The sequence below is a fragment of the Anticarsia gemmatalis genome, chromosome 18 (genome assembly GCF_050436995.1).
Source record: "Anticarsia gemmatalis isolate Benzon Research Colony breed Stoneville strain chromosome 18, ilAntGemm2 primary, whole genome shotgun sequence".
Taxonomy (NCBI): domain Eukaryota; kingdom Metazoa; phylum Arthropoda; class Insecta; order Lepidoptera; family Erebidae; genus Anticarsia; species Anticarsia gemmatalis.
The window spans coordinates 9,162,550-9,182,518 of NC_134762.1; the positions used below are offsets into that span (position 1 = coordinate 9,162,550).

Genomic DNA, 19,969 nt, shown 5'->3' on the forward strand with positions numbered 1-19,969 from the left:
AACTGTATAGGAGCCATAGATGGCAAACATGTTAATATAAGAGCACCTTGGAACAGCGGCAGTCAATTTTATAACTATAAAATTTTTTTCAGTGTAGTTTTGCTAGCCATTGCCGATGCAAATTATCGATTCGTTGTAGTCGACATTGGAGCATATGGTCGCAATAGTGATAGTGGCATTTTAAGCAGCTCCAGATTAGGACAATCATTGAATAATAATACACTGGATATACCACCTAATAAATGTTTGCCAGGTACGACAGAAGCATTGCCACATGTTTTTGTTGGAGATGAGGCTTTTCCGTTACACAAACACATAATGAGACCTTTTCCTGGAAACCAAGTGTCGACAGACGTCGAGAAGAAAATATTTAATTATCGCCTGGCCGTGCAAGACGTATTGTAGAGAGCAGTTTCGGAATACTAACACAAAAGTTTGAGGTTTTTCAAAAGAGAATTAGAATGCAACCCAAATACCTAGACATTTTGATATTAGCGTGCACTTGTTTACATAATTACCTAAGAAATGATGAAATATTTGAAAACATAAATGAAACAGTGCCAATAAATAGTATATTACAAAATATTCAAGAGGGTTCAGTTTCCCAAGAAAATGCTATGTGTATAAGAGATAAATTTAAGACTTATTTTAATTCTTGTGGTGCAGTTTCTTGGCAAAACGAAATGATTTCCCGTAGTTAAATAGATTTAACATCAAAATGGTGTCAAGTTTTACAAAAGACTGTGCCGTATGTAAACTAACGAGTTCTACAATTTGCTGACGACATCGCAACAATTTAAAGTTATTTTTAATTTTAATTAAAATATAAAAAATGATTTATTTTAATTTTCAAATAAAAATACATACCTATTTATATACGTTTTTCTTTTGCTCCCAGCTCAGCAGTGAATCAAATAAATGGGATATTATTAATTGCACATCAAATGAAAATAATCTCACATCAATTTATTCTCAAATATGTATATATAAATATATATCAAATAAATTACTTCACAACAAATAAACTAAATGTTTAGCAAAACTAGTATTGCAGATAATTCGAAAATGTACATCAATACTACATTACTTTTTTTTCCTCTATTGCGAGACAAATAATATATGACTTTTGCATACAAAAATTACTTTTTTTGATGTACGTTTAAATACCTTCCACCCAAATAAAAATAATTAAACTAATGCATACCAGACATATTCATTTCAGCGCCCACTTTTTGCCAAGCGTTATTTTTCATATGTTTATCGCTGTAATGCCTTGATTTTATTGATTTAGCAAAGAGGATACTTGTAAGGCAGTCATTGATATCGTTTTCGAGATTTGTAGCCAATTCAAGAATTTGTATAGTAATAGATGTAATATCTTCAGTTATCTTTAAATTAAACACTAGATTTTCGGTTTTGTTGAAGTAGTCATTTAAGCGACGTATATTTTCGTTAATAATTTGTTCATCGAATGATATTTTAAATATGGTTTCATTAAAGTTTTTTATAGTTGAGCTAGTAATTTGAATTTGTTTTTGCATTAGTTCAGACATTTCTAGATTTTGTTTCTCGAGAAGATCTATGTATTCGTTGTAATGTTTGGCATCTTTGGCATCAGGAGTACCAATGAGCCATTTTAAAACAGAACTCAAACCATATAACAGTTCTCTCTTTTGGCGTGAAGTCTTACCTAGATACATACTTAGTTCTGAGAGTCTATTTTCGATTTTATTTAAGCTAACATTAAGATAAGATTTAGTTGAAAGAACAGTAGGGAAATTCAAATGTTTAAATGACATAGAATTAAAATTATTTGAAAGTCGTTGTAAGGACTCATAGGAAATGAATAGGGGCTTCAGATCACGATATATGATTAATTTCCATGATTCTTCGCTAATTAATATTTGGCCTTCTTCGTTATAAAATATTCCAGCGTTGGAAGTGAGAGTGTGGAGGATTAATATTCTTTCAATAAGAACACCGGTTGACGAAGTAATATATTTACTTTATTTTCTTCAATCTTCAAAGTGGACTGTATTATAAACTATTTACTATACACTGTTCATATACTTTACTATGTACGGTTTATTCACTATGTACTTTACTTTACTTTACTTATTCACGATGTTCACTTGATGAGTTTAAAACTTAAACTGCCGCTACTCGGCGCGCGTCCATATTTATATTCACAAACATTGCTTCTAGAATCATAGCGAAAGATCAAGCGCGCCGTGTCGCGCCGCGTGATGTTCTAGAGATTTTCCGTCTCGCTCGCGCATACGCGTTTTGCCAATACGTCTTTCTTATTCTTGTACTTTCGGGAACGATCGGCGTGTTTAATCGAAGGATCGCCGGCGCTCGGTGTTTCGCGATTGTTCCTTCGTATGATTCTTATTAACTGGAAGGTTCTAATAATAATATTCGTGTTTCTACAAAGTTCTATGTAAACAAAAGGTTGTTAATGATATTTCTTCACAATGAATTTGACATAAACGTATAAAGTAAGAATTTAAATGTTAATTATTATTAAAAATATGCTAATATTAATATATATAATGTTAACAATGTGCAATCTAATTTTTACGTATTACTTTATGCGTTTATGTGCCTAATTTACTATTTACAAATGTGTTTTATGCGTTCATCGTGCACATTTCTCCCGCCGTCGCATCTTGCGATTCAACTGGTAGCACGATGACCTTCTTGCATGGTCGCCGCAAGACATGACCGTTGCTGGTAGTGATGTCCACAACTCGTATCTCGTTGTCTTTGCCAGGGAAGACGCGTGTCACTCGTCCCTTCGGCCACACATTCCTCGGTAGGTTGGAATCGCAGATGATTACTACATCGCCGACACGCAGGGGTGTACCGGATGCGTGCGGCTCCCGCCGGTGTTGGAGTAACGGCCTGTATTCTTTTACCCAACGTTTCCAGAAAGTGTCTGCTAGTTGCTGCGCTCGTCTCCACAGACTTGAGTGGCCTCATTGTTCTCGTTAAAGCTGCCAGGCGCAGGCACGTGACAGCTCGGACCCAGTAGAATGTGATTTGGCGTTAGAGCTTGAGAGGACGTGAATTTAGAATGTTCTCGGCTTCGACCAGGAGCGTATGTAGAACTTCGTCGCTGGGATGCTTTTCTCGGAGTGTAACCCGAAGGGCTTCTTTTACGCTCCGTACTAGACGCTCCCATGCCCCTCCCATGAAAGGCGAGGCAGGGGGTATGAAGCGCCACTTTATATGGTGTACACTCGCTTCTTCCTGCATTGCTCTCCAGGCTTCCCGTAGCTCCTTGTCGGCTGCTTTGAAACAAGTTCCGTTGTCCGACCACAGCTCTGTCGGCATTCCTCTTCTCCCGATGAATCTTCTTATCGCGCAGATGGCCGAGTCTGCGCTTAACGACGGCACCACTTCTAAGTGTACTGCTCTTACAGTGAGACAGGTGAAGAGAGCTACCCATCTCTTTTCTCTGTGTCTGGCTACTGTTACTTCTACTGGACCAAAGTAATCGACCCCTGTGTAAGAGAAGGGTCTTGCACCGTGAGTTAGTCGAGCTGCTGGTAAGTCTCCTGTTGAAGGCTTAGTCGGCTTTGCTCTTCTTATTTTACATCTCTGGCAATTCCTTATAACGTTTTTTACCGTCGGGCGTATTCGTGTCACCCAACACCGCTGTCGCAGTTCGTTCACAACCAGCTCTACTCCGCCGTGGATCATTTTCTCATGTATGTGCTGGATATACATTTTCGTGTATCGATGTTGGCCGTCGAGCAGAACAGGGTTGGTCGTGGTTACACTAATTCCGGGTGCAGCTGAAATTCTTCCCCGTAGGCGCAGCAAGCCATCTTCGCCGATGATAACGCTTAGATTGGCTAGTCGATCTTTTCCAGTCGGCGCATTACCGTTTTCTATCCTTGTCCTTTCCTGTGCGTAGCTTTCATCCTGCATCGCTCGTATCCACATATTTTCAGCTCTTTGTAGATAGGTTGCATCGAGGGGAATCAGCCTTTTCCTTTCTTCAGTCTTCACTGATGTTTCATTTCCTTTCTTCTTGCGTTCATTTTTCTTCCAGGTTGGGTCATTTTCTTGCTTTTCCTTAGTACGTTTTCTAGTTACAGCTGCAACGTGTTTTCTTTTCCTGCACAGATCGATGAACTGCAGCATTCTTCCTGTAGCGCGTATCAGTGTTTGCCACTTAGCGATATTCTCGATGTTCGGCAAGTACATTGGCGTGCCTCTTTCTAGCGTGACGAGACATTTTTCTTCACCTGTTTTCTCGACAATTGGCTTGACTTCTTCTGAGGGCCAATCCACTTCTGGTTTTCTTAAAAAGTCGGGACCATGGAACCATCGATGTCCTGAGTTGAAGTCTGCGGGTGTATCTCGGGTTGCGTCGTCAGCTACATTTTCCTTTGTTGGAACCCACCGCCACTCATTCACCTTAGTTAGCTCTTCAATTTCTGCCAGGCGATGCGCAACAAACGTTTTGAAAGTGCGTGGTTCAGCTCTTATCCACGCCAGTACTGTGCGGGAGTCACTCCAGTACACCTTTCGGGTGAACACGAAGTCGTGTTCTTGTTCCGTCGTGCGTGCTAATCGTGCGCCTAGCAGCGCGGCTTGAAGTTCTAGTCGAGGTATTGATGTAGGCTTCAATGGCGCGACGCGACTCTTCCCTACTGCCAATGCCACATGTACAGTTCCGTCGGCTCGCAGCATCCTGATGTAGATGGCAGCTGAATACGCTTCTTCGCTGGCGTCGACAAAGGTATGCAATTCCCTTTCCTGTATCGCGGGGCCAATGTTGTAACACCGTGCGATCTTCAGGCTCTTGATTGCCAGTAGGTTTTTCAACCACGTTGACCAGCGAGGCTGTAATTCTTCGGGCATGGGGTCATCCCATCCTGTGCCAAATCGCCACGTTTCTTGCATCAATCTCTTTGCTGGTGTTGTTACAGGAGAGACCAGACCAAGTGGGTCAAATAGTGACATAATGATACTCAAAGCTTCTCTTTTCGTTGGGGGACGTGTATCTTTTAGTACTTCAGGTGGCGTCTTATTTTCGTTCAGATGAAAGCTGATGCAGTCTTTACCGGTCTCCCACAGCAGGCCCAATGTTTTCTCCGTGTTAGTGCCGATTGGTAAAATCTTATTTTCCTGATCTGTGTCAAAATGTTGTAACACAGACTGATCGTTCGATGTCCATCCTCGAAGCACGAAACCAGCTTTCTTATGTATTTCATCAACCTCCTTCGACACGCGGACAGCTTCTTCTTTGGTCGGAAAGCTTGTTATAAAGTCGTCCATATAATGGTTCCTGATAATTTCCTTGGCCGCTTGAGGATACGTCTCGCGATGTTCTTCTGCGTTTTTGTTTTTGATGTATAGCGCGGTGCATGGTGATGATGTGGCTCCGAAGATCACAGATGTCATCCGATACTCCTCCGGTGTTTTATTCCCTCTATTGTCTCCACGCCACAGGAATCTCAGCGCATCTCGATCTTCTTCCCTTATTTTGATTTGCATAAACATCTCTTTGATGTCGGCCGAGATTGCGAAAGCGTGTTGTCTGAATCGCATGATGACTCCAGGCAGGTGTTGCAAGAGATCAGGACCAGAGAGCAACATGTCATTTAGGCTTGTTCCGTGTGATCTAGCAGCCGCGTCATGCACGAGTCGTATCTTAGGCTTAGCAGGATTGCATACAGCAAAGTGAGGCAGGTACCAAGTTTTTCCAGGCGCTGCAGGTGTGGTCACAATTTCCGCGTATCCTGAGTTAAGGAGGTTTTGAATCCTTTCTTCATACTGTGTTTTAAGTTTCGGTTCTCTGTCCAGTTTCTTTTCCAGGTTAACCAGCCTTTTGAAGGCGTTGTCAAAATTGTTCGGGATTATTCTGTTTTCATTCTTCCAAAGAAGGGCGGTCTCGAAACGTCCTTCGGGCAACCGTCTACTGTGTGCATTGAGTATCTCCAAGGCGCGTTCGTCAGGGTCGTTCCTTCTTTTCTTTGCTTCTACTCCGAGTGCTTCCAGGTCAAAGAATTCTTTCATCATTTTCTCCATGGGTTTTTCATCTTCTTCTGGGCTAGTAGTGTATCCACAGAAGTCAACTGTCCTTAACCTAGAAGTTCGGCATCCATGTAAGACCCAGCCTAATTTGGTGTTAGTTGCTACTGGTTGGTCTCGATTTCCAGTTCTGATGTCTAGCGCTACTAACAGCTCCCAGTTGTCTTGTCCAATAAGGATTTTTGGTCGAGCATCTTGGTATATTAGCTGGTCTTCTATACCCTTCAGATGTGCGCAGTTTTCGACGTCTCTTCGGCTAATCGTTTGTTGCGTGAACATTAGTTTCTGCACAGTGCGTACATTCCGCATTTTATACTGTTGGCCATTGGAGTTGTATCGGCCTCGTATGGTTACGTCCACTCTCTTGCTGTTTTCGTGTTTCGCCGTCTCGTTAAGCCCTTGCACCCACATGTCGTCTCGCGGGCCGTCGATACCTAATAATTCCGCTAGGCTTTCTTCGATCAGGGTGATGGTGCTCCCGTCGTCCATCAGTGCGTAGGTGTCGACCCTGGTGCTATTTGGACCGACCAATGTAACCGGCGCAATCTTCAGCAGGGCTTGACGACTTCTTACGGCGTTAGTATTTTTTACAACTTCTACCGCTGACGTGACCTCTACTGGTGCCGTAGTTGTTGGCTGCCCTTTCACAGTATCTTTTCTGTGGTGCAACAAACGATGGTGAGCCATGTCGCATCCGTCTTCACCACATGCCTTGGATTGACAGTTTTCGCGCCTGTGTGAGCTAAGTAGGCAGCGGAAACATATTTTATTCTTCTTTGCTATGTCCCACCTTTCGTTAACACTCGCGCTACGAAATCGTCGGCAGTCGGTAAGCTGGTGTTCCTTCTTGCATACCAGACACTGAGGTTTTCTTTCGTTGGCTGTGTAGGTGCGCTCCGCCCTCTTCTTGAAGGTTTTTTCATGTGTCCTTACGGTGACGTCTTCGGGTTGCGCGAATACACCACACTTGTCAGCCTCCAAGTTTAAGAATACGGCGAGCCTCTTGAGATCTGGTATATCTTCTTTGGAGCTGTAGCTGAAGTCGTACCATTTGTTCCTCAGTATTGGTGTGAATTTGTCTAGAACAATCTTCACTAGCTCTGGATTGTATAAATATTGTAGTTTTCTAAGAGCCTCAATCGTAGCGACGATGTTAGACACTTTATTCGCAAATATGCATAAGTCACGTGGGTCATCATTAATTTTCTGCAGATTTCTTAGTTTTTGTATCTCGTTCATAGCCAGTGCGTCCGGTCTTCCGAATCGGCGTTCCAAAGCATCCAAGATGGCTTGTGGGTCCGGCTGGCTGATCAGCATACTGCTCACTGCTTCATGAGCAGCTCCCTTTAAACTTTTCCTTATGCGGGCAATATTTTCGATTCTCGAAAACATTTGGTTTGTTTCCTGATAGGCGGCGCGGAACGCCAACCAATTACTAATTTCTCCGTTAAAGACTGGTAGCTCCTGTATGTACCTCGGTGCGTCTCTGGACATTCGCACTGCCTGTGTGAGCGCCTCTGCCAATGACGTGACGTCCGGCTGACGCGCAGGGACACCTTCTTTCCTGTGTTCTTGATTTTCTTCCTTGATAGTGTCCTGTCCTCGCCATTCCGGATCCTTCACTTCTTTGGGAAGCGTGGTCTTGTTCAGCCATTCTTCTACCCGGCTAGGTGCGTCGTCCTCTTCCTCATCCACAACCGACGAAGGAGCGTAGTCATCGTCTTCATCCTCTGCCTCAACGCGGACAGATTTCGCGGTAGGAGACGTAATCGTATTTATATTAGCGGTCGCTGACCCGAGTACTGTCGCGGCCGCTGACCCCGACAAGTTCGCTGACTCCGACGCGGTCGCAGTACTTAGTATCTCTGTGGCTGGCGTGGGGGCAGTAGTAGTCTCCGATGTCGCCAACTGTTCGATTATTCTTCCTTTAAGACTTCGCGTAACCGGCATCCTTTGTTCTTGCACTGTTCCAATCCGGCGCTCGAAGTGACCAGCAATGTGGAGGATTAATATTCTTTCAATAAGAACACCGGTTGACGAAGTAATATATTTACTTTATTTTCTTCAATCTTCAAAGTGGACTGTATTATAAACTATTTACTATACACTGTTCATATACTTTACTATGTACGGTTTATTCACTATGTACTTTACTTTACTTTACTTATTCACGATGTTCACTTGATGAGTTTAAAACTTAAACTGCCGCTACTCGGCGCGCGTCCATATTTATATTCACAAACATTGCTTCTAGAATCATAGCGAAAGATCAAGCGCGCCGTGTCGCGCCGCGTGATGTTCTAGAGATTTTCCGTCTCGCTCGCGCATACGCGTTTTGCCAATACGTCTTTCTTATTCTTGTACTTTCGGGAACGATCGGCGTGTTTAATCGAAGGATCGCCGGCGCTCGGTGTTTCGCGATTGTTCCTTCGTATGATTCTTATTAACTGGAAGGTTCTAATAATAATATTCGTGTTTCTACAAAGTTCTATGTAAACAAAAGGTTGTTAATGATATTTCTTCACAATGAATTTGACATAAACGTATAAAGTAAGAATTTAAATGTTAATTATTATTAAAAATATGCTAATATTAATATATATAATGTTAACAATGTGCAATCTAATTTTTACGTATTACTTTATGCGTTTATGTGCCTAATTTACTATTTACAAATGTGTTTTATGCGTTCATCGTGCACAGAGAGGTTGGGAGAAATTTATATTGGCAACGATTCCGTTGGTTGCCCTGCAATAGAAACAACATTGTCTCTATTAGTTTTACGATAATTTTGAATTCGTATTTTAATAAATTTATAAATTTTGTATAATAATATTACAACTACGAGTTTAATAAAGGAACAGATTATAAAATTGAGTATATAACTAGGACTATAAAGGGATTGGAGTAAAGATATGTCATTCTGGGCTGTTGTAAAATGACAGACCCTGGAAATTATAAATAAATTTTACTTAATATATATCTAACATTAATTATCTCTACTACATATTATTATCTAAATAAGGTCGCAAACGGTTTGCATGCACTAATTGATTTTTACCTGCCTTTCGAATCAAATAATTTTCATTAAAGCCTACACGTAACACTTCGTATGGACCATCCCATTTTGCATCTAAACTATTAGGATTAGGAACTCGTAACAATACCTTTGAACCTACTTTATATTCTATTGGGTTTTTAATTTGACTATCATAGCGTTCTTTAGCTTTTTCTTTCATTCTTTCTAAGTTAATCAGAGCTGTATCACGAGACACTCGAAGACGTTCGTTTAAGTCCTTTAAATAGTCACATGCGTTATATTCTGGAATTGGTTTTAACGAATAAAGTGGACGAGGTTTAAATCCGAAAAGGAGTTCATGGGGAGTGTAACCCGTAGAAGCATTAGTGGAAGTATTGTGGCACATGATTGCAAATGGAATTATGTGATCCCAGTTTTTTAAATGACGATTATACGTGGGCCACTACTTATATTTTGAGCCTAACTATGAAAAACGGTAAATATGTGAGTGAAAACTACTTTATCGTGTTCTCGGGTATTCTTATGCATGATCTAGATAGATTTTTATCCGATCGAAATATTTTTTTAATATTTTTTTTTCTTTCCCGAATACCCCTCAAAAACAGGGTGTTTAAAAGCATAACCTGTTTCTTGTGCCAATGAAAAATCAAGGTTAATGCTATTTATTCTTAACGTTTTGGAACTAAATAAAGTCATTTAATGTCAAACTGTAGTGTATGGCGAGAAACTAATTTATTCGATTATTTTCGTGCACATAACAGCCGGTTGTTTAACAAGATGCGTTGGGGCGGGCATTGTCACTATGGCACTCGACTTGTAGGATTTTGAGGTTTTTCCATATTTTAAACCAGTCTTTCGGTAAACTTTTGATTGTAAATCGATAAGAATTAACCATTCTACATTTTTCTAAAGACATTTTGGGCCGTGACAAAGTTTTTATAAAAAATCAAGGGACTATTTGTTTCGAAGTGCTTCGAGCGCGAAAAACTTTTTCTGGATTTGATTCATCTTAAAGCATCCATAAAGGCGACTGACGTTTACTTTTCGGCTCATGCGCATAGATCCTAGATCTGTGGTCTGTCACGATTTGATACATGTATTTTGAAGCAAAACGATAGAATTTTCAAGCATTTGTTCGCACTAATCGGCGCGAGTACCTTTGCGAATTCTTGTAGAAAAATATTTGCTCATTTAGAAAAAAACTTCTAAACGGAAATGTTCTCTCCAAATATTTTATATCTAAGAGTGGAAATAATGTATAGGATTGTATCGATCTATTGATGTGTCAGGAAACGAAAATGCATAATTAATTTTCGCACAGCATCGATTTTTCCGGGCACAACTGGTGACCTTGGACGACCTTCAGGCATTTCATTGGTGAGGGAAAAATAATCATGATAGAACTCTACATATTAGCGTTTCAAATTTTCAAAAGATCGGACTTTATCGCCAAAATAATAAATACGTCGATATAGACACGACTGTTTCTATAAGTCACGTCGAAAGTCGTAAAAAATATTTGCACGAAAATGTTAACATCCTAATACCATTTTTCCGCACACTTACAATTTTCGATCGACGATATTGAAAATATTTTCAGTGCAGATTTCAAAACTTTCTTAGGAATATAGTAGTCAAAAAGGTCAAACTTTACGATGAAAAAACCAAATGGGGTCTAAAAAAATCAGATTCGTCAAGGCTCAAAATATAAGTAGTGACCTAAGTAATACATACGAATATGGTCGCGTAATGTTGCATGGAACCTTTCTAGAGCACCGTTTGTTTGTGGATGGTATGCAGTATCGAATGTTTGATTGCATCCTAGAAATTTTACTAATTGTTTCATAACTTTATTCATGAATTCGGTGCCTTGATCAGAATGAAAACGTTTGGGAACCCCGAAATGTTGACAATAATGTAGTAGTTGCTTGGCTACTGTTACGGCTTCTTTGTCTGGGATAGCATAAGCTTGTACAAAACGCGTTAAATCATCTTGCAAGGTTAAAATATACTTGTTACTGTTATCACTTATTTCTGAGTATGAAACAAGATCAATTGAGACACGTTCAAATGGTTCAGTGGATTGGGAGGTAATAACCATGGGAGCTTGAAAATTCTTTCTCTGAATTTTATTCCGTTGACAGGTGAGACAAGAGTCGATATAATTTTTGATATCATTGGTCATTCCTTTCCAATAATATTCTTCGCGAATCTTTTTTGTTGTTTCAGAAATACCACGGTGTCCTGAAAGTGGTTCATCGTGGAATGTTTTAAGAATTTTCGGAATTTCTTCTGGTTTAGGATATTTTACTTTGTTTTCGCAAATGATAATTTCGCAATTATAATATTGGCCTAGGTATGCTGAAATACGCAGTTGCTCATTATTTAATAATTTACAAGTTGTATCATACTTAAGATCGGGAATATAAAGAGTATCTATATTATGGTGTTGTAGACAGGACAAAAGTGCTTTGAAGTAACTTTCACTGTCCCAAGGATCGAAATGGTTGGGTCTTGTATAACATAAATAAAAATTTTGCTTTTCACTAGAAATAATGTGATCTACACTATAGAGTGATTTTGGTTTATCTAGGTTGACAGGTGCGCATAAAGATAAAGCTTGATTTAGTAAATTATTATGGTCAGCGTGATAACAAGATATGGGTAGAAATATGTTTTTATGTCTAGGATCTAATAATTGATTCGGTGAGATTTTTATAATAGAAGGATCAAAGCAATTAATATCAGGATCTTGTAAAGAAAGGAAATGTTCATAATTAATTTGCATATAGTCATCTTCATCGGATGGGAATTTATTGTCATTGCGTTCTACGTGGTCTGAAGGACTTGGACTATCTTGAGTTAAATCGATTACGTTAGAATTCAAAATAGGAGGTCGGGATAATGCATCTGCATTTGTATTAAATTTACCCGATTTATGAATGATCTCGTAGTCATATTCTTCAAGTTTTAGTCTCCAACGGACTAAACGACTACCGGGATCTTTGATACTAAATAGCCATTTAAGAGGCATATGGTCAGTTACGACTTTAAATTTACGACCGTATAGATATGGGCGGAAATGTTTGACTGCCCATACGATGGCTAAGGCTTCGCGCTCGATCACTGAGTAATTAGATTCGGCTTTGTTTAATGTTCTTGATGCGTATGCAATAGGTAGGTCTTTGCCTATTTCTCCTTGAGAAAGTATAGCACCGATAGCATATAATGAAGCATCCGTAGTTAAAATAAATTCTTTGTTAAAATCTGGATATTGAAGAAGGGGAGTTGTGGTTAAAATTTATTTACATTTATCAAAGGCTTCTTGTTGGCTTTCACCCCAAATGAATGGTGTGTCCTTTTTAAGAAGACATGTTAAAGGTTTAGTTAGTTTACTAAAGTTTGGAATGAATCTGCGGTAATAACCTGCAAGACCTAGAAATGATTTGATATCTTTACATGATTTTGGAATTGGGAAATTTTGAACTGCTTCTACTTTACTCGGATTAGGTTTAACACCTTCACTTGATATAATATGACCGAGATATGCTACTTCTTTTCTCATAAATTCACATTTATCTGGTTGGACCTTTAAACCATGCTGCTTAAGGCGATTAAAAACTTCGGTTAATTTTTGCTCGTGTTCTTGAAGGCTTGATGCGAATACCACAATATCGTCAAGATAGACAAAGCAACGGTCACCTTGTAAACCTAAGAGAATATTGTCCATGGCTCTTTGGAATGTTGCGGGTGCATTTTTCAATCCAAAAGGCATCCTAAGAAACTCATAGTGACCATATGGAGTGCTGAACGCGGTTTTAGGTATGTCTTTAGGGTCCATTTCGACTTGATGAAAACCAGAAGCAAGATCTAATGTAGTAAAATAAATTGAATGACCTAATTTGTCTAGAATGTCTGTTATGTTAGGTAAGGGATAACTGTCTCCGATTGTGATTTCGTTTAATTTGCGGTAGTCTATCACCACACGCCATTTTTGTTTTCCTGAAGCGTCTAGTTTTTTAGGTACTACCCAAATGGGGCTGCTCCAAGGCGATGTGCTAGGTTGAATTATGTTTTGGTCTAGCATTTTTTGAACCTGAGATTTGACTTCTTGCTGATGTACGTAAGGAAACCGATAAGTTTTAGTGTGGATAGGAACATCTGAGGTAGTTGGAACTGTATGTTTTGTATGACTTGTGAATGTAAGAGGCTCATCTTCTATATAAAATATATCTGAGAAGTTGTTGATGATTTTATCTAATGACTGTTTCTCTTCGTTATTTAAATGATCTTGTCGAATTAATTGTTTTACCTTTAACCTCTTATCATGGACGTTGTATTTAATATTTGTTGAGTTAATTGTATGAATATTCTGAGATAAGTCAATAGTTTGAAAACTCGTTGCTTTAATTATAGGAATATTTATTAATTTGTCTTTGTCACTAGTGTTTACGCATGTAATTAGAAATTTGTTATTTTTGACTGTCACTAGTGCGTTTGGAATAGTTATGTCTTTGTTAATTATTTGTTTGTCTATGATTGCGGGACCATTCTGTACATCATTAGTGAGACATGTGATTACTGTTTCGGCCCTTGACCCTATTAACTGGTTTGTATCTGAGGATCCCTTTGTGATTTCACCTATATTGAACAATTTATAGGAACGGTCTCGTACACGCATTGTTTTAGATTGAACATGAATACTAACATTAAATTTAGTCATAAAATCATTACCAAGAATTCCGTCAACTTCTATGTTAAGATTAGCTACATGAAATTTAAACTTAGAGAAATTGTCTAGAGCAATTTGTGCTGTGCCAAAGCTTTGTATTGAAGAATCTTTTCCAGATATACCAACTATAGATACGATGTCCGATACATCTAGAGGTGCGTTACCAATCTTTTCCTTTTTGAGGACAGAAATGGCTGCGCCGGTATCTATTAGCATAGTAACTGGGTTGCCTTCAATATGGAATTTGCAGTGTAGAAGATTTTCAGGAGGTACGTTTAAAGAAGATATTCTGATGGATTTCGTGATCTTTGATTTTGTTGAGTTCAGACGAGATTTAGAATTAGATTTAGTATATGATTTAGAATTAGATTTAGTGTCAGATTTAGTATCAGATTTAGTATTAGATTTAATATTAGATTTAGTTTCAGATTGAGTGTCAGATTTAGTACAAGATTTAGGATTAGATTTTTGCTTAATACTAGAGCTAGAGTTATTAAATGATATAGGATTAGATTTAATTATTGTTTGGATTTCAGCCTGAATACATGCATCGCGAAGTTGTGTCCGATACACTGGTAGACTTGGCGATGTTTGAGAATCAGTCTGAGTAAAAGCGTCGCGAAGTTGGGTCCGATACACTGATAGACTTTGCGAAACTTGCGTGTTTTTTATGTGTCCCCGATGGACTGGTCTAGAAATTTGTTTTGTTATAGCTGGAGATCCTCCAGCGGGACTTGATTTTGGATCATTTTTGTCTGGACATAATATTGAGAAGCGGTTTCCTCGGACATGTCCAGATCCGGGGCCGCTTTGGAGTTTAAATTATGAATTTTAGGCTTAGGAGCTGGAAGCGCACGTTGGTTTACCTGATTCGACTGTAGATTTTTATAATTGTTAAATTGCCTTTTTCGGCACTCTGAAATTAAATGACCTGGTTTTTTACAGTAATTGCAAGTTTTACTGGTATTTATATGATTATGATTTGTTGGTGGAGTTGGGTTTGTTAACCGAAACATTTGCTGTCGAGCACGATTCATTGCACATATTTTCTCCTCTTGTATAGCGAAACGGCCTGCTTCAGAAAGAGTTGTAAAGCCTTTGGTTCGCAACATTACTCCTATCTCTGCGCTTATACCGTTAACGAAGACGCTTAAAGCTGTTTCTTCGGTAACCGCTAATCTACCGTAAAGAGTACTGTCAGTGATTTCTGTGCTTAACTTTTCGACTATTTTACTCCTGCATAGATCTACTCTATTAAAATACTGGGTTATAGATTCATTTGGTTTTTGAAACATAGATTGAAGTTCTAAATTAAGATGCGATATGGTTTTTACGTTTTAAAATTGGCTAATAAGAGAAGATTTCAATGCTGCCCAGTTATTATATTGTCTGCAATGGATATTTGATGCTCCTACACCAGTAATGTTATTCAGGACGTACACTAATAGAATTTGCTTTTGATCCTCTGTGGCTAAATTAAAAGCTGAATCGCAGGATCTGACGAATCCGTAGATCTGGTCAGGTACATTTGTTTCGAATTTGGGAATTAGTTTGAGGAGAGTCGCTATATCTAGAGAAGTTGAAGTTTCGCTTTTGATCGACATTTTGTAAAAAAAAATTTTGGTAAATATACGAATAATAAAAAGGTTAAAACAACTTGGATAAGATTTAGGAACTAGGAGTTAGATTTAAGGATTTCAGGCAAGGAAATAGAGCATATGAGTTTGGCCACTTACCACAGTAACATCAATATGTTCAGGAGCTGCATGTTCGGCGAAAACTGTTAAAAGCCGTCGGCTACCACACGATGACTGGGCGATGCTGTCCCTACGTGCGTTTCGTCTTCACAATTGCAGTATCCTACCGACTGCGCCAAATTTGTTATGAGGCGAATGGCAAACTCACTTTAAAAAATAAAACTTTATTTATTACACTTAGAAATAATACATGAGTTATGAATTAACACTGATTTACGACTAAGATTTGGAATTGATTTAGAACTGACTATGTTTAGAACTAACTATGAACTGACTGTTCGTACATCGAGGACGAGCTTATATACTAATAGCATATAAGTCATACATTGTAGTATTACATAAGACATATTAATACATAAATCCTTGTAACCTAGTATATAACTATAAAGTCCTCATATTTTAACATCATCTAAATCAAAACATATAACCATTATGTTATCTTGTATTTAATAATCATCATCTTAATGTATCCTGTTTACTATAATTACTAATCACTTTGTTATTGTCTTTTCTCAGGACTCGCTTATCATATTTACTTTAGCCCTAAAACCATTAGCTAATAAGTTTACGTTTCACATATTGTATTAGTATATAAGCTCGTCCTCGATGTACGAACAGTCAGTTCATAGTTAGTTCTAAACATAGTCAGTTCTAAATCAATTCCAAATCTTAGTCGTAAATCAGTGTTAATTCATAACTCATGTATTATTTCTAAGTGTAATAAATAAAGTTTTATTTTTTAAAGAGCAGAGAGAGCAGTGATAGCCGAGTGGTATAAGTTGACACCTCCCACGCAAGTGGTCGCAGGTTCGAACCCAAGGCAACACACCAATGACTTTTCGAAGTTATGTGTGTACTAGAAATAATTGTCACATGCTCCAACGGTGAAGGAAAACATTGTGAGGAAACCTTGCATGCCTAAAATTTGTTTAATACATTTATTGAGGGCATGCAAAGTCCCCAACCCGCACTTGGCCAGCGTGGTGGACTCAAGGCCTAACCCCTCCCTCATTACGGGAGGAGACCCTTGCCCAGCAGTGGGACAGTAATGGGTTAAATTTATTTTTAAAGTGAGTTTGCCATTCGCCTCATAACACGCTGCAGGAGCCCTGTGTTCATCTTGAAAATCAATATTAGGTCCTGATATTATATTTTGTGTTGAAGCACAAGGTAACATGCTCGACGAACCACCAGCATTGTGTGAATCCGATGTAAAGTATTGGGGTTGAGATTGAGATACAACATAATCGACCATAACAGGTGTATTATTCTCAAACATATTAGCGTACTCGTTCTGAGTTGCCATTTCCAGTATCATTTCACTTACTTTGTGACGAAATCGAAGTTTTTGTAGGTTTATTAACCTTTTAAACGGAGGTAGCATACTCATAAAGAACATGTAATCTTCATCATTTTTTATGGTTATATATTATTATATATTATTTTGTGGCCATTTTTAGTATAGTTATGTTCGCTTTAGTTGATGCTTCATATAAATTTATATTTGTCGATGTAGGGTGTCAAGGGAGAATTTCCGATGGAGGTGTATTTAATGATTCTATTCTCAAGGAAAAAAATTCAAACAACTCATTAAAGAACAATGCCCACTTTCCATACATTTTAAAACCTGATAATGAAAGTATATGTATATTTATGGGGTATAGTAGAAAGAATGCTTGTATGTATATATAAGAGCGAGGCCCCATTAGTGCGTTGCGCTGCGTTGCGTCGCGTCATCGCAACGGAACAACGCATTGTATGCCACACTTGTGTTGCGTTGACGCTGCGCCAACGCAACGCAAGAGGGTATGCACGCCGACGCAGCTGCGTCTCAGTTCAGCCTTTGCAATGGATAGATACAAACGTGTTCTTTTATTGCTTTTATTACGGCACCGCCGAATTAAACGTAGAAATCATAGAAGATTCTGGATATCTCCTTTGATAGCATTAAGAAATAGTGATGGTCAGTTTTTTATGCAGGAATATAGGGAGTTGTTATTAGATGAAAAGACTTTTTTCAATTTTTTTCGAATGAGTGTGGCCAGCTTTAATAATTTGGTTGAAACCTTAAAACCACATATACAAAAGCAGTATACCAAATTCAGGAACCCTTTGGAACCAATTGAAATGATTGGTATTACATTGAGGTAAGTAATTCAAATATCATAATACTCGTAATGTTAATCAGTTATTAATTTATTATCTTTAAAAACAGTTTAATTTAAGTGTTACTATTAGGCAACAAAGCAAAGTTATAATGTTCTTCTTGACTATCATCAGTAAAATTATTAATCGTAGTGTTGGTTGAATATGTAGCTTCGAATTCGTCCGTTCGATACGACGATGGCGATGGTGACTGGGCATGTTGTCCAGTTTGATATCCGCGTGACTGCAATGGTGTTGCTTGATACTGTTCCCCGAACCGAATTTCGGTAATGATATTTATAACTTTGCTTTGGAATGTCAAAGTTTGTAATTCCGTAAAGCTGTCCAAAGGAGGCAAAATTCGTTCTTCATCATCAACATCGCTAAAGTCATCCTCATTTTCCTCTTCAAGCCACCTCGATATATGCTCATCATGACTTGCAAAAGTGCCAGTAGATGTTCTCTTACGAACAGATGTCCTTGATGTGTCGCTATCACTAGGAAGATCCATCTAAAACCAAGATGATCAGTAATAATTAGTATGTAAATAGGTATATCATTCTATTAGAAAGAGAATTTTGAATTCGGCTAATATTATTTTTATTTAATGGATTATAAGCTATAGTACAAATATCCTGATTTTAGTGCAAGTATAAATACAGGTAATTTATTTTATATAAATGATTTAAATTAAAAATAACGCAGATTCATACGATATTTAAACTTACTAGCTGACGTGGTTGTTTAGGAGACACTATGAAGATATAACCATTTGACTGAGGTGGTAGTATAGCAGACACTTACCTAAACGCTGACGTAGTAGTCTCGTGGACACCTTCGCGGTGTCTGTTGGACTACCGCGTCAGTTGCAGAGGGTTAATCTTGTCAGTGCACTAGGCCTGACACACCATTATATTATAAAGTAAATTGTTACCTACTTTTTTCCATTTATCCGGTGATTTTATAACGCCACCACCAAGAGAATTTAATGTATTAGCGAGTTCATTCCACATTCTCTCACTTTTAATTCGTCCTTGAGGACCTTGCTGGGGTCTCGATAGGTCTCCATGCCTGTAACATAAACATAAACTACACTTAAAGTGTTCAACACTGATAAGGGCTTTGTGACTGAGTGATGTCATTGTTTATTGTATGGTAGTTTCTTATTAGAATGAAAGGGATTTTTAAAAAAATGTATGTAAGTATTTACCTTTCCATATAATCTAAAAGAATTGAAAATTGCTCTGGGCTAGCCCGTACTCTCGGTTCCATCGCTAAAACAAGAAAAAGAATATCCTCCATCATCCAATGTTAAAAAAGTAGATATTTCTATGACAACAAGTTCAACGTTTGGTTTTAAAACATGAATTTAAAGTATAACTCTTCTAATACTTGAACTAATACTATAATTACTATAATATTTTAGTGTTTTGCTTACCAATTATTAAAAAATAGACGACAAACTTTTCACAAATCACTATAAAACTCGCGCGCTACACTTCAAAATGACGTTTGAGAACGGACTGAACGGAATGAAATTCGGAAACTTATACAACTTCAGTAGCGATCGAATAGAATAAGCGTTCGCCATCTCGTAGTACATTTGGCTACCAACTGATGAACGATATCGCTAAGGCGTAAATATTTAGTAGAATAGAATAGATAGGAAGCGTTTGCCATTTGTCTAGAGACACTGTCTGATACAGCGACTTGCTGTTCGCTGTGGCGAATATTGTGTAACACCCACAATCCTTTGGTATGACCCAGTAGCTAAAAAGCTTAGCGTGCATAGCACCTAAAAATGATAATACACAGTTTTTATAACCTCACAATATAATCCATAAAAATACATGGTTTATAACTTAGTTATTAGAATGTAAATTTACCTTTACTTCCAAAGGAATCTCTTTGGTTCCTCGCAAGGAAGTATGTGCACGTAAGTTACGACAAAGCTCCACAAAAGTAGCTTTATTGAGACGAAATCTTTCTATAAATAAAACGTCCGGCATTTCACAAATTCTTTCTAAATTACGTCTCGAAACATTTCTTCGATGCTTCCTCAGCCACACTGCTTCATTATGGGCAGCCCACAATAATCTTAGCTTATGCATTATACAAAATAATGTTTTTCTTTACAACAAACATTCACATCAACAAACTTTCACTTCCACAGCTGTCAGCTGATCAAAATATTCGCCATGTTGTAGCGTTAACTTCAAGTGTTTGACGTCCGTCTATTGTCGT

At 38.2% G+C, this 19,969-nt stretch overlaps 2 protein-coding genes across 2 annotated transcripts; both read right to left on the reverse strand.

Annotated features, from left to right (window-relative positions):
• Positions 1 to 3,051: 3,051 nt before the first annotated feature.
• On the reverse strand, positions 3,052 to 8,001 carry LOC142980371 (uncharacterized). The gene has a single exon (XM_076125697.1). The coding sequence runs from the start codon at positions 7,999 to 8,001 to the stop codon at positions 3,052 to 3,054; it is 4,950 nt and encodes a 1,649-aa protein (XP_075981812.1).
• An 8,175-nt stretch (positions 8,002 to 16,176) lies between these two features.
• Positions 16,177 to 19,351, reverse strand: LOC142980613 (uncharacterized). Its single transcript, XM_076126088.1, has 3 exons — positions 18,936 to 19,351; positions 18,664 to 18,796; positions 16,177 to 18,236 (listed from the first exon to the last, which is right to left on the reverse strand). Exons 1-3 carry the CDS (start codon positions 19,028 to 19,030, stop codon positions 17,802 to 17,804), a joined length of 663 nt encoding a protein of 220 aa, XP_075982203.1. The 5' UTR covers positions 19,031 to 19,351; the 3' UTR covers positions 16,177 to 17,801.
• Positions 19,352 to 19,969: the final 618 nt, after the last annotated feature.

Bases quoted from the DNA above. Each gene is read 5' to 3' on its own strand.
- LOC142980371 (XM_076125697.1), bottom strand. From the start codon at position 8,001: ATGCCGGTTACGCGAAGTCTTAAAGGAAGAATAATCGAACAGTTGGCG.
- LOC142980613 (XM_076126088.1), bottom strand. From the start codon at position 19,030: ATGATGGAGGATATTCTTTTTCTTGTTTTAGCGATGGAACCGAGAGTA. The intron at 18,797-18,935 runs GTAAATACTTAC...TTTATGTTACAG, and splicing joins CTTTTAGATTATATGGAAAG to GCATGGAGACCTATCGAGAC. The intron at 18,237-18,663 runs GTAGGTAACAAT...TCTTGGTTTTAG, and splicing joins CACCGGATAAATGGAAAAAA to ATGGATCTTCCTAGTGATAG.